Below are 14404 nucleotides of genomic sequence, written 5' to 3' on the forward strand. Positions count from 1 at the left end.
TAAAAGCGGAGAAGGCCTTGTGAAAAGAAAAAAAGTGGCACCAAGTATCCATCCTCCTCTCTGGTCCTCTCATGGTTGAGGCTTCTCCTTCCTTCTTCCAAAGTGAGTGATGATGGGTGTTGACCCAGATATGAGGGCTTCTACGAGGGCAGGGAGCAGAGTGGAAAGGCATCTCTGAGCTTCCTTTGAGGATTGGAGGGAAAACTGCAATCCTTGGCTGGGGCAGCATCCGTGTACTCTCCTATCACCCCTACCTGCAACAGGCAGGTTGCTCCTGACCAACTCATTCCAAAAAATAGGGCTTACTTTTTCATTTGCTCGGGAAACCCAATCAGAGGAGTTAGGATTTAAATTTTGTCTGCTGAACTGTACATCTTTTCATGGGAATTGAAGCATTTTTCTGGTAGGTCTTAATGACCAGAATAAAGTTAGCTGTGATTATTCTTGTGGTTCGGAACAAGTCCATACATAGTATGGACTAACTTGTGTTTCCCCAAAATTCATATGTTGAAGCCCTAATCTCAAATGTGACTGCTTATGGGAATAGGGGTCCAAGGAGGTCATTTAGGAGAAATGAGGTTGGAAGGGTGAGGCCTAATCTGATAGGACTATGGCTTTAGAAGAAGAGGAAGAGATCTCTGTCTCTCTCTTCATTGTGTGAGGACACAGTGAGAAGATGGCCTTCTGCCACCTAGGACAGAGCTCTTACCAGACACCAGCCTTGCAGGCACACTGATCTTGGACTTCCAATCTCCAGCACCAGGAGAAAATAAAATTCTCTTGTGAACTCATTCCATCTTTAGTCTTTTGCTACTGCGGCCTGAACTAGCTGATACAGGAGCCAAGGCTCCAGATCCTGATACTTACTGAATGCTGGCTCTCTTACTTCCCCAGAGGCCTAACTTTGAGCAGGTACTTGCACTCTCTGTGCCTCAGTTTACTCCTCCATGAAGTAGGGAAAATACTGTCACCTATTACCTAAGGCTGTTTTTGAGGATTATATAATTCAACATTTGCATAGCCCTTATATGATAAGCTACAAAATAAATGAATTATCATGATTACAAACCCCAAATACATTGAATGTGTACCTGCAAACACGGTCAAATCATCTTAACCAACAACAGAGTCTAAACTCCCAACAATTGTCTTTGGGGCATTCTCCATACACAGGACATACTTGCCCTTTATTCTTTAAGATGGGTCAATCTCAAATGATACTTTCAGAAATTTTCTTTATAGACTCAGTCTTCTCTGATAGATTGTAGTTTCAGGAGGACAGAACTCTTGTTTTTCTTTGTAACCTACATAGTCCCTTAAGAAAACAGTCGATACATATTGGCTGAAGGAAGAAATGCTGATAGGAGACATGGAGGGAAGGAGTAGGAAGGATACAGAATATTTTATTGAATTCCTAAAAAATCTCCAGATATTCAAAATACATGAATTTAGGCTGACATTAAAGCATATGTACATCTCATGTAGAACGCACAGCGAGGGAACAAAATGGCAAGAGCGCAAGCTAAAGAAAAACCAACACCAAATTTGCATTTTCATAATTCAGCCTTAAATAGAACTTTGTGCCATTAAATAAGTGTCTTACTTCCTACCAGTAATGGTCAGATAGGAAATCATCAGACATTTTTTGAGATTACCATGATACTTCTTAGAATGTCTTTTTAGATTAAATTTAATCATTACAAAAGAATTGCTCAGTGTCCATATTAAAAATAGAAGTACCATATCATAACAAAAAATATGTTCCTAGCATCTCAAAATGTTAAAGTATAAATCCTATTCAGGCAAATTTCTACTAGGAACCTCCACTTGGTTTTCAAAATAACAACAGCTATTTATATTGTATAAAAACTTGCATTAACCATACAATTTACATTCTGTTTAGGATTCTGAAGCATTTGTAATATATTCAATATATTCAGTAAATGTCTATTAGGACCCCCTGTTTCATTTTCAAAATAGCAATTGCAGGTATGCAGACTCTATAAGACTTATATTGCACTGTTATTTACATTCTAATGCATTATTCACAGAGACTGAGAATTTATCACAAGAAGATGGCCCTGAAGTTAAAGCGGCAGCTCTTTTAGCTATGAGTCAGCCAAGTCCAGAGAAAGAGGGCTGGGACATGGAAAATAATTCACTGGAATCATCTTTGCTGGATTCTTCTGTAGTTTCAGGTATTTGGAACCTGCACATATTTTACATATTTTCCTAATTACTACTTCCAGGAAAATCAATTGGTGCATTGATGACATCAGGATCTGTTAAACACGGGGAGGAAATTTGGGCCTTGGGGTTTTGTGTGCTTTTTATTAAAATCATATAGCCATAATTCTTTGTGGCTAAAATGTTTTCAAAACTAATGCAATATTAATATGTTATGAATATGAGCATGAACACCTTTGGTTCTAATTTTACTTGATAAGATATTCATGGTCTTTGTGATGTGGTAAGTATTATAGCATATATATTTCATAGTTTTCAAGGTACTTTCAAATCTATGAGTTTGATTCATCCAAAGCTCTGAGAATTAAAAAGGCCATTCATTATCTTTTCCTTTATTTTATAGACTGGGATGTCTCAGAGAGGTTCAGCTGGGTTGTAGAGACCAAACGCAAAGCTGTAGGAAGGACGATGACAAGTGTTAAACTGGGGTTGGCTTGATTTGCAGTAACTAATTGGTGAGAGAACTATTTACCACGAGGGCCACCTTTTTTGATACGAAATGTTCCTGGAAGGATCAAGCTAATTCAATTACATTCTCCTCCCTAATCTGCTCTTGATAGGGAACTCCTCTCATCCCTTCTCCCCACCAAAGGGCCAAATTCTATTTTCACCAGAAATTGTCATTTAAAAGAAATAATTTTTAAACATGTGTGGTGTGCTAGTAAATGTTTAAGAAGTAACTCTCTGGGGAGAAGAAGGGAAGTCCTGATTTGTAGCATTTGCCGGCCTTCACCATGCAAATATCCCCCCTAAAGCCAATGACAAGCCTCCAACCTAATGTCCCTGGGTTGGGAGGAGACAGGCACTAGCTCACCATTGTGTTAGCATTTCCACCATACAGATACATGGGCATAAATAGCCTCAACGTCATAGATAATAGTGAAATCCAGAAACACGATTAGGAAGGGATGAGTTTAAGTATTCATTACCTTTGCTTTCATATACTTTAATTGTAAATTTATATAACTTTATTTTTTAAATGTCTGTGCTTAACAACCTGCTCACAAATTCCTGAAATTTTAACAGTTGGCTTTTGGGAACCTAGATAAGCTGACTCTATCATACCACTGCAAAATTTATTCTTTTATTTTCTCCTTTTTTTCTTTTTTTAAGTAATCTCTACCTCCAAGGTGGGGCTTGAACTCACAACCCTAAGATCAAGAGTCACATGGTCCACTGACTGAGTCAGTCAGGCACTCCCAAAGTCTACTGTTTTCTACTCAGAAAAGTAATGTAGCTGCATTGCAGGAAATTTGGAAAATGTGAAAACCTATAAAGAAAAAGTCACCCATCCTCCCACAATGTATATATATTACTCTTAGCAGTTGTGTATCTGTCCTTGTGATCTTTTTGCCTAAGTGGATGTTTATACAAAGTGGCATTTCTCCTGTGTTCGTTAGATATTCTTCTATAGTATGGTTTTTATTTATTTTTTCTTAAGATCTTATTATTTATTTATTTATTTGAGAGAAAGAGAGAGAGGGAGAGAGAATATGAGTGGGGTGACAGACAGAGGGAGAAGCAGACTCCCCTCAGAGCAGGGATCCTGACATGGGGCTTGATCCCAGGACTTCAGGATCACAACTGACAGAGCCACCCAGGCGCCTCTATAGTACGGTTTTAATGACTTAATAATAGTTCCATTCAGTGGATGCTTTATAATTAATAAATCAGTTGTTAAATATTTAGGATGTTTAAAAATTTCTACATCATGATAACTCCTTTCATATCTATGTTTCAATTTAATTCTTAAAAACATATTATGGGATGCCTGGGTGGCCCAGCAGTGAAGCATCTGCCTTCGGCTCAGGGCGTGATCCCAGAGTCCCAGGATCGAGTCCCACATTGGGCTCCTTGCATGGAGCCGGCTTCTCCCTCTGCCTGTGTCTCTGACTCTCTTTCTGTGTCTCTCATGAATAAATAAATAAAATCTTTAAAAAAAACACATTACATAATTGGAACTTCTGGATCAAATGATGTTTACAATCTTAAGACATTTCATACTTAATGTCGAATTAACAGTATAAGAGAGAACAGGTATTTCTACAAAATATCTTTTTTTTTTCAAAACTTTGCCAATTTGGTATTTTGCTACTTAAATTTGAGTTTTTTTATTCCTAATGGAAAACCTTTTAATAAGCTTATTCTTTTTGTTGTTTCTAATTGTCTATCTGTTTTTCTATTAGGGTATTTATATTATTCTTGCTGTTTTATGTGAACTATCTAAATATATAGTATAGCAATCCTTTGTCATAAATAGCACCAATATGGTTTATAGTTTGCCTGCTATTCAGGCTTGAGCTTCATTTATTTATTTTTTTAATGCAATGCTTCTGCTGCTTTGCTGTGTTTATGAATCATTGGGAGGAGTGGGTCTTACTGAAATGCATTCTGATTCAGTAGGTCCTGTGTGGGGGCTGAAATCTATGCCTTTCTCACATGCTCCCAGATGATGCTGTACTGCTGGTCCTGGACCACACTTTAACTAATGAGGTTTAATATATAGAATAGCAAAAACCTGAATTCCAGAGGACTTTTTTCTTTTTTTTTTTTTTCGTTTGAGCAGCTGTGCTTTCTTTCAGAAACCATAATCTTACAAGAATGTCAAAATCTATTTTCTGAATGTGGATATCTCACATTTTAATAAACTTCCTTAGTAGGGTACCTGACGTCTCTGTGGGATACTGACTATTTTCTAAATCCACCCTAGAAAGAATCGAAAACAGGACTGAGATTGGCAGATGATCCTGTATCTCAAATGAGAGTTTTTTTTTTGTTTGTTTGTTTGTTTGTTTTTTTATCAAGGGTTGCCAGCAACGCATCTTGTCAGCCTGTAGTTTATCTCCGGAGGATTTTGAGTCTCAAAGTGAACAAAATTAAAGGCAAAACTTTTAAAATTTTCTATTTTCTTACTGGTTAGTGTAAAACAAAGTTTCCTGTTGTGAAAAAAAAATCTGGATCTTAATAATGAACTTGAAGAGTAGAAAAGTTTCTTTTTTTCTCTTGTGTTCCCTCCCTTCCTCCCTCTCATTTGCCCTCTGTCCCTTGCAATTCTTTCATTGAGCAAATATTTCTTTAAATACTACATGCCAGACATGCACTGTTCAGTACCGCAGGTACAGTGAACAAACGTAACAGAGATGGCTTCTTGCTCCCACAGAGTTTTTTTTTTCTTCTTCTTTTTTTAAAAAGATTTTATTTTATTTATTCATGAGAGACACACAGAGAGAGGCAGAGACACAGGCAGAGGGAGAAGCAGGCTCCTTGCAGGGAGCTTGCTGTGGGACTTGATCCCAGGATCCCAGGATCCCAGGACCCCAGGATCATGACCTGAGCCAAAGGCAGATGATCAACCATTGAGCCACCCAGTGCCCCTCCGATGGAGTTTTCAACTGATGGGTATGTCAGTCAAACAGCAGTCTGTGTATAGCTGCACAGTAAGTGCTAGTAACCGTCATACAGTAAATGCAAGTACAGCCTATTAAAATACGTACTAGTCTGAGAACATGCGAAAGTATGTACACTGTACAGTGATATGAGGACCCCACTCAATTCACAGACTTTAATGACCTCTCCATGTCTGGACTTCTCTGTAGACTTGGGATCCAGTCAGAAGCCAATCCCTTCTGGCTCTTTTTCAGAACAGTAACACAGGGTAACTTATTTATTAAAATGTAGTTCCTTTGCTTTAGGTCTTAGACACCACTGCCGAGATATCCTATGGTTCACTCCAAGTGTTTGTCTTTTCTTATTGTTCTCCAGAACTAAGAATCACGGATATAAATAACTTGTAAAGTACCATTAGCCCAAGAAAGTTACTGGTGTTCTTTTGATTGAAGTTCTTGTTGCAAAAATTTACAGTAGAAGGATTTTGCCTCTGCTGGCATCCTTTCATAGAATTAACAATCAAAATAAAGAGGAAAACATCCCATAGTCTGCAATATGCATTTGCATAATTTTGTTTTGTGTGTCTTGCCAGTATTGACAATGTATAATCTTTATTTTGAATTCTAATATATAGAGTGAAGATTTCATATACAGCTCAAATATAGTCAATGCTACCAAAGTAGCATTGAAAGAAACTTCTTGCTTAAGCTGCACACGTTCTATAAATATGAATTTTCATATGCAGAAAGAAAAAAATGTGACTCGAATTATTTCTAATTTTAAATTGACTCCTCTAATTTTTATTTCTGAACCAGTTTCTAAAATATTTTTTTCAGTGCATAATAGTCGTGGTGCATACAAATGGTAATTATTTATAGTTTCAATGGAAAGATTCCTTATATGTTGTTTTTTTAGCCCTTTTTACTCCTCAACACACCTGATGGGCAAGATACACTGCCACAATAACAGTAGCCCACTCTGAAACCAATTTTAATCACATTTCTCCTTCCCCCTCGGGGTGATAGATCAGGATTCCCTAGTAGGTGGCTCTGGAGAGTCATTTTGTCATGCCTCCCATTGGGGACTGGCATTTTTCTTCCTTCCTCCTTCAACTACTTCCCATTAAAAGGTGGTTAATAATGAAGATTCACCAGTTTTTAAAATTTGCCTTGTTCCAAATTAACACAATAATTTCTATAGGCTATTTGAATAATTCTCAGACTATTAGTAGAATTTTAATGCTACATGTTGTAATTCTGCTTTCTAAAGTCACTGGCCATCTCTTTAACAAGAAAACATTGGTCTGTGCTGTTTCTCCATACCACACCACCCCAGAAGACATCAGGGGGACACATTCATTTTCTTATGTTGAAAACCTTTTAATCACAAAGTTATCTGGATTATTTTAATTCTATAGGCTTACAGTAAAATTGATTGTACAATCATTTTTAATTTAGTAATCTGCTATTACTGCTTTCTCAGAACAAGTAGTTCTTTGACAGTAGGCTATTTTAGGAATTAATGTCTTGTAATAAAAGTAAATCAGATGAGATCCAAACAAAGTAAAATTTGTATTTATAATGAACTTACTTTTATGCAGAGTTTCGCATAAAATCTCCCAGACTTCTTTTATCGTTCTCTGCTGTATCTTCCTGTTATGAAACTAGAAAATGCAAGTACCTCAGGTTGGCCAGCAGAGGGCGCTTTTACATTATAAAGAGAATGGAATTCACTGTTCAGGGTGGAAGGTTCTAATGTAACTGTAGAGTGTGCCATGTGTGAATATACAGTGCGCATGACTGTGAATGCATGTGTATATTTTGATTTATATATTCGTTCACGTGAAGATTTTAAAATTCCACCCCAGCTAATGAGCTTACCAACCTGCTTGTTTTCAGACTTTAATACCTTCTTTTTCATATTCCCCCATATGTTCCACTCCTTAGGTTTATCCGGTGACATTATGCTTTGGAATATATTGTGGATATATTTTGCATAGATCATGTTCTGTAGGAGGGGTTTAAAAATTGACCTTTATAAAACAGCCTCCTTCTCCCTGGCCCAATCTGTTATAGCACTTTTTTTGTTGTTGTTTTGTTTTGCCTTTTTATAGACCAAAGTCCAATCTTAGATTTGGTCTATACTAATTTCTGTAAAAATGCCACAAAATTTATCCTTGCACTTGAGGACCAGAATAATGTTTTATGGCACCAGCCTCTAGAAATTTAGAGATTTTTAGAATCTCTAGAAAAAAAAAATACCATATAGCACTTGAGACCTTCGTGGGAAAGATAATTGATATAGCAGCATACGATAAGGTTATGTCAGAATTACCCAGACTATTACAGGATTAGTTAGATTTTCAGGTCCTTTACTCCCTTTACTTCTATATTTTGCTAATTTTAGTTACATTAATTATTGGGAACTAGAAATGCTACTGAGGCAATCCAAAAGGCAAATATTAATTTGATCTGAGAAAGAAAAAGAGAGAGAGAAAGATGACAAGAGAAAGAAAGATATGCTGAAGTCAGCGTCGGCTGATGTTTTATGTAGGTTTGTATTTTATTCGAAGAAACCTACCATCTAGGTTAGTTATATGACTTCCACTTGCTTAATAGTTCTGTGAGGGTTATTGTTCATCTCTCAGGATTAAGGGCATAGGTATTTTGACAGAAAGAATCTCCTGGGTATACAGCTAACACATGCTGCCTTTATTTTCATGACATCCTTTTATGGCTACAAGCCTAAAGCCTTTTTTTTTTTTTTTTTTAAGCACCTTTTTTAACAAAGGCAACAATTTTAATTTTGATTTGATGCCTAGGCCTTACCTTCTCTATTTTGGCATGTGAATGAGCACTAGAAGCCAGAGAGTGAGTTGGGCAGGTCTTATTATAGAGAGAACCAAGTACCAGGGTATTGCCCTTACCCTCAAGGAGTTTCTAACCCAATCATCTACCCAGAATGAAAGAGAAAGTGTTAACAGATAAGGAGGGAAGACTTGGTAAGGAAGGAAGACATAGAGACAGCCTCCCCTCAGGAGGAATCCGAGACATCCGTTCATCCGGTTCTGTGTTGGATCTGTGCACGGTGGTGTCAAGGCAGCATTTTCGACCACATGGGCAGTATAGGCAAGTGAGTAGGTGTAGGAAAATTCAAAATATGTTTAGGGCGGGAGTGTTAATGAGGGGGGGCTCTGCATATGTGGGAGCAGGCCTTTTATGGAAAGTCTCCGTACTTATACTCAGTTTTGCTATGAACTTGAAACTGCTCTGAAAAATAAAGTCTCTACAAAATGAATCCAACTATAATAAATACATCAAAATCCAGCTGTAGCAAACACAGCAAAATGATACAAAAAAAAATGTGTGTAGATGAATAGTTTGATTTGGGGGAGGGAGGTGGTAGGAGATAAGACTTCTCAGATCGATGAGAGTTAATTGGTTTTTCTGTGGTTTTTATAAATGATTTCCCTATGGAAAAAATACTCTTCCAAGTTTATCATTCATTGTTTGGACAATTATGAAATACGAGCACAATGCGTATCCGATCATGTCAGATAATGACTGTAGGAGAGTCCTTCATAGGAGGAATGCATACTGTGGGGAGCTGGAACTGGCTTCCACTGGCTTGCCAGAGCCAAATGCACACATCTCTTCTCAGCTCCACTCTGTGACATCACGCTGGTAGCTTGAAATCCACCCTGGCGGGAATATTTACACCATGGAAATTAGCAGACACTTTTAAATCATGTCTTGTTTTATTATTTTTTTTCCTCAAAGAGCCCACCATTGAGCATTTACCAGGACACTCTTAGATGCATCTCTCCCCATACTTTTCTCACATTTGCTTTAAGCCTGCTTAACTTGAATAGCTCTTCCTGCGGGGTGCTTACCAGGCAAAGAAGTTTCCAATTCATCTTCTATCTTGCCGTCACTAACCCTTGTTACTGCCAAGACTTACTTCCCATGTGGTCATCTGGCTTTTCACTCATAACTGATTTACTCTGGGCCTTTTTTGCCTCTGTTACTGACTGGCAGTGAATGAATGGGACACTCTAGTAGGCATGGTTATCCCCACAACCCTGTATTTTAATAACTATTTTTAAATATGGAGACCCAAGTCCAAAGGCTAAAGGGTATACATGATACAATGTAAGCCAACACTATTACTTACACACAATTCAAATTTAATTCTGACTGAAACATTTCAGCAGTATAAATTCTATAAACAGGAGCAAGGAGCTCCATGGATAGCCATGTGGGCCTGTGGCTCTAGGAGAGTTTTTTCTCTTTGGGGAACTCATTTCCTAGAAGCTTGGATCCAGGAGAGAATATGCAAGGTGGGTGGAGGTGGCTTCTCTCCATTCTGCGGGAACACATGTTCCCTGGCACAGAGAGCAGAATCTGACAGACCAAAATGTGAGCGTGTGTGTGTGTGTGCGCGCGCGCACACGCACAAATCCATATACATAGAGCTGAAAATAAAAGTCATCTATTTCCTCTCAAAAAAGATTAAGGATAAGTTATTTCAAAAGAAAAGGAGTGTTTGAGTGTTAGGATACTTTGCATTTCAGAAAAAAAAAAAAAGACAAGAGGTCTTAGCAATGTGTCTGATCCAATTATAGGAGCCCACAGAAAAGCACAGAAAGATTCAAAGGAACCCACAGTAGGAGAAGATTCCAGAATAACTTTATTGGTGGTCTTGAAGAGCTTGGCTAGTATATCTCAATGAGACAGGAGAGGAGGAAGGGAAAAGAAAGAGGGTGATCAAGATGCATCTTAGTCCCAAATGTACTCCTCACAAGAAGCCTGCTTTTTCCATACGGACAATACTCAAGTGTTGTTCATTTTCAAGTATCAATAAGAGCTGTTGAAAAAGATAGGACCTAAAGAAAGAAAGACAGGAAGAAACAGTATTAGTAGTAGGGAAGTAAGCACACTTAGGAAGCCTCTGAAGTCTTTGTGGGTGTGCCCATACGTGCACACATGTTTGACTCTTCAGGGATAGTTGTCTACATTCCAGACTGTGGGGATTATGAAACCAGGCAAAGGGAATCGCTAAATATGCGAAGCTAAAATGCATTACAAGGTCAGAACTAGAAAAAACATGCAAGTACCGTGACAAGTGAAATTAGACCATTGGCAGACCTTGGAAGCACTATGTCTCTGGTGAATGGGATCTGCTGGTGTCCTTCTTTCTCAACGTCCTCAGGGGCCCTGGCCACTTGCGCTGCTTCCTGCTCTAATGCAAAACCACTTTTCCGCAAAGAGAATGTATGACAGCCTGAGGCAAAGGGTGAAAAAGAAGAAATATTCTGTGGAGTGAGAAATATATCTAGGCTGAAAATAGGAGGGACATTACCTGGCAGGAATAGAAGGAAGAACCAATTTGTAATCTGACCTAATGAGGCTTAACCCTTAGGTTGAATAAACAATGTATTTACCAACTAATTGTTATAATAGCATTTTCCAGCAGAGGGCATACTTTACATTGAAATAGATCTAAAAAGGCCTTCCACCAAGAGGTTGGTTTTTTTTTTTTTTTCATTTGAATTTTTTTAACTTCAATATTTTTGGTTTCTAAATGGTTTAAAAATATTTTAAAGTATTTAAAGTCTAGAAGATGTTAAATGTGAAATTTCTCAGATTCTGTTAATATTTCTGTCTTATTAGTGAAAGATTCAAGTTGTGATTGAAAAATGAGGCATTTTTCCCATGGCTAATGGACTGGTCTTAGACACTATCATTGTACGCAGAACTGTTCTTTTTTTGTGCTGTTTACAAAATTATTACAGAAAATCCTATCTTTTAATTGGATGAGTATCGTTTTCCTTCATTCCAAAAGAGTTTGATATAAATAACTGCTTTTTTTTTTTTTTTTTTTTTAAACAGAAATTACCAGCATTTTCTAATCTATTTTGTAGCCAGCTTTGGTATTTTCCCAAGAGGAAATGACACCTATATAAAAGTTAACTAAACTTATTATATAATATAACTCCAATATTCAAAGCCCATTTAAGTAGCAACTTCATGAGAATTTAAGATTTGTTTCTCTTCAAGATTCATTTCCTCTATCTAACGGAATCATTCTCAAAATAAATGAGAAAGTAGAAACTACTGTCTATATTTTAAAAATTTTAGGAAAACAAAGGCTAAGTCATTTGTTAGCAGTGGCTGAGCTCAGGTCTGGAGACCGATCTGTTTGACTCCATGGCACAATGTTCTTTTCATGGCAACACGCTGCGTTCAATTGACTATTTTATCTGATCTATTTTAAAATCATAGACATGACTTTGTTCATCAGGATGTAAGTCCAGATTGACATACTGTGAAAAAGTACAAGGAATGAAACAAAATAATACTATATAAATCAGTTGCAGGAATTCTTGGCTTATAAACTTATAGCTTGGATTAATTTTGGCATCATAGAACCACTTGATCTGACTTCATGTGTATGTGTGTTTGTGTGATTTTTTTAAACATAGTTTCTTTAAGTGAATGTAGGAAGAAAATCTCTGGGAAAGACATTCTTAATGTTATGGGAGATTCAATATATTTTCTTTTATTATTAAAGTTATTTCCTTTAGTACTTCTCTTTCTATGAAATAAAAGAAATTATATGAAATGCATAAGAATTCGCTGCCTAGGAAACAAAATTATTTTTGTGTTGAGAAAGTGGAGATTTTATATATCCTCAAAATGACAAAGAAATAGACCTCTATATATTCACTTTCATTTTCATAATTATCTCCAGCAGAATTATTCCAATTAATTTTGTTTAACAAGGATGGAAGAGCTCCTCTTTTATTTGCATGCAAAAAAGTAAATTTCAAAATAAATGTGGATGTTTAAATGTAAAGTAAACAAAAGTCTATCGACGAAATCAGAAATGTTAGCAAAATAATAAAATCTCTCTACTTTTTTTTTTCCCCCTTGGGAGATAAACTGTTTCAAGATTGATAGAGAATTTGACATTACCATGAAAATGACTATATGCTTTTAAACAACGACAACAATAATCAACTTTCATTTCACTTAACACTTGGATATAGGATTGTTTGCTTGTTTATAAAGCTTCACACAAATCATCAGCCGTGATTTTTATCAAATAAAAAGCACCAGAATACCAGGCTTGGATTCAGAAGATGAGGACTCCTAGCTGGGCCCCATTCTAGCTGTGTGATCAGGATAAATCATTTAACTTCTCTGGGCCTTGTTTTTTCAACTGTAAAACTGAGGTGATAATGAGTATCTACCACATAGGATGTTGAGGTTTAAAGTGTAATATACATCTGTGAAGGCACTGAGCCCAGTGTCTTCCTGACACATTGCAGATTTGTTTGTAAGATCAAAATAATCCATATAATAAACTTAATTAATAATACCCTATTTTTGGTAGCAACTTTCTTTATTATTTATAAATTAATCATGCACATTGCACTAAATTAGCTCCCCTAAACTTATCTATGTTAAAACAAAGCATGGAGAAAACCTCGATTTTACATATATACAAAGTAGTTTTAAGATTGTTGGTTAACTGCTAGTGGTTAGAAAATGCAACGAAAATCAAGTATAATTTCCACTTGTGTTATGGATAGTAGGAAACTTAAAGATACAGGGTTGGATTTTAGATAATACTTATCAGTATTTTTTAGTATTTTTAGTATTATCTTCAGTTCTAATACCATATTTAAAACAACAAATGAAACGCATGTCAAAATTTACTTTTTTTTTGCTTCAGGAGTCTTAGTCTATATTTCTAGATCTAGAATTATCCTTGCAATGACATTTTCTCCATCTCATTTTACACCTTGCCTTTTCCTTATAAATCATATTCTCTTTTCATCAGTACATCTGCCCAAAACGCTCTTCTACTTGACAGTTCTATCCCACACTCGCCTCTAAGCTTCTAACAAGGCATACCTCTGGGAATTGCAAAGTGCCATATTTAAAATCTCTCAGTGAGATATACAGGTTTTCCCGTGTGATCATAAGGGATTCCTCAAATCTAAGTTTGAAAGCTAATCTATGACAACTGGTAGGCACAGTATTTTCACATTAGTATATTTATGTTGTGCTAATATACTTAAACAGTATGTATGTCCATTGAGAATTTTTCTACAAATTTCTTATCAGCTTTCTCTTAACTTTTAAGAAAGATGCCATCCATACATGTTTGATCAGCATTGGCTATGATTACGTTATATTTCCCGCTGACTAGGCTTATCCAAGTTGGAAGGGAGATGTCACAGATGTTGCAGATGCTCCCGGAGTACTAGTCAGCAATAAAAAGGAATGTTCCTGATATAAACAACGTGGATGCATCTCGAACATCTTATGCTATGTTAAAGAAGTCTAACAGAGGCTACAACTGTGTGGATCCATTTATGAGACATTCTGGAGAAGGCCAAACCATAGGGACAGAAACCAAATCAGGGACCCCTGGGGGACAGCAGAAGAGAAATGACACCAAAGGAGCTTGAGCAGACTTCCGAGGTGACAAGAAAATCTTGTTTGTGATGGTGGTTGCAAAACTGCATATATTTGTCAGACTCACCAAACCAAACCTACCTAAGAGAACAACCTAAAAAGAGTGATTTTTGCAGTATGTAAATTACACCTCAAGGAACCCACTTAAAAAAAACAAGTGGTTAAGGAAAAAGAAGATACTTGTAGTTTTGAGGAGTTGTACACTGTCTTTTTCCAGAGAAGTTTTATTGATAATATACTATGTGCATTTTTCAACCATTTCTATTTCTAGCCCTAAATGT

The 14404-nt window shown here is 36.7% G+C and overlaps 1 protein-coding gene across 1 annotated transcript in view; it reads left to right on the forward strand.

The window, feature by feature from the left end:
• Positions 1 to 14404, forward strand: part of IFIH1 (interferon induced with helicase C domain 1) — a 57116-nt gene that overhangs the window by 12197 nt on the left and 30515 nt on the right. The window contains exon 3 of the mRNA XM_077883019.1: positions 2052 to 2198. Coding sequence (XP_077739145.1) covers positions 2052 to 2198 — 147 coding nt within the window. The remainder of the gene's footprint in view (positions 1 to 2051; positions 2199 to 14404) is intronic.

Source organism: Canis aureus, chromosome 34 (assembly GCF_053574225.1).
Source record: "Canis aureus isolate CA01 chromosome 34, VMU_Caureus_v.1.0, whole genome shotgun sequence".
Lineage (NCBI taxonomy): Eukaryota > Metazoa > Chordata > Mammalia > Carnivora > Canidae > Canis > Canis aureus.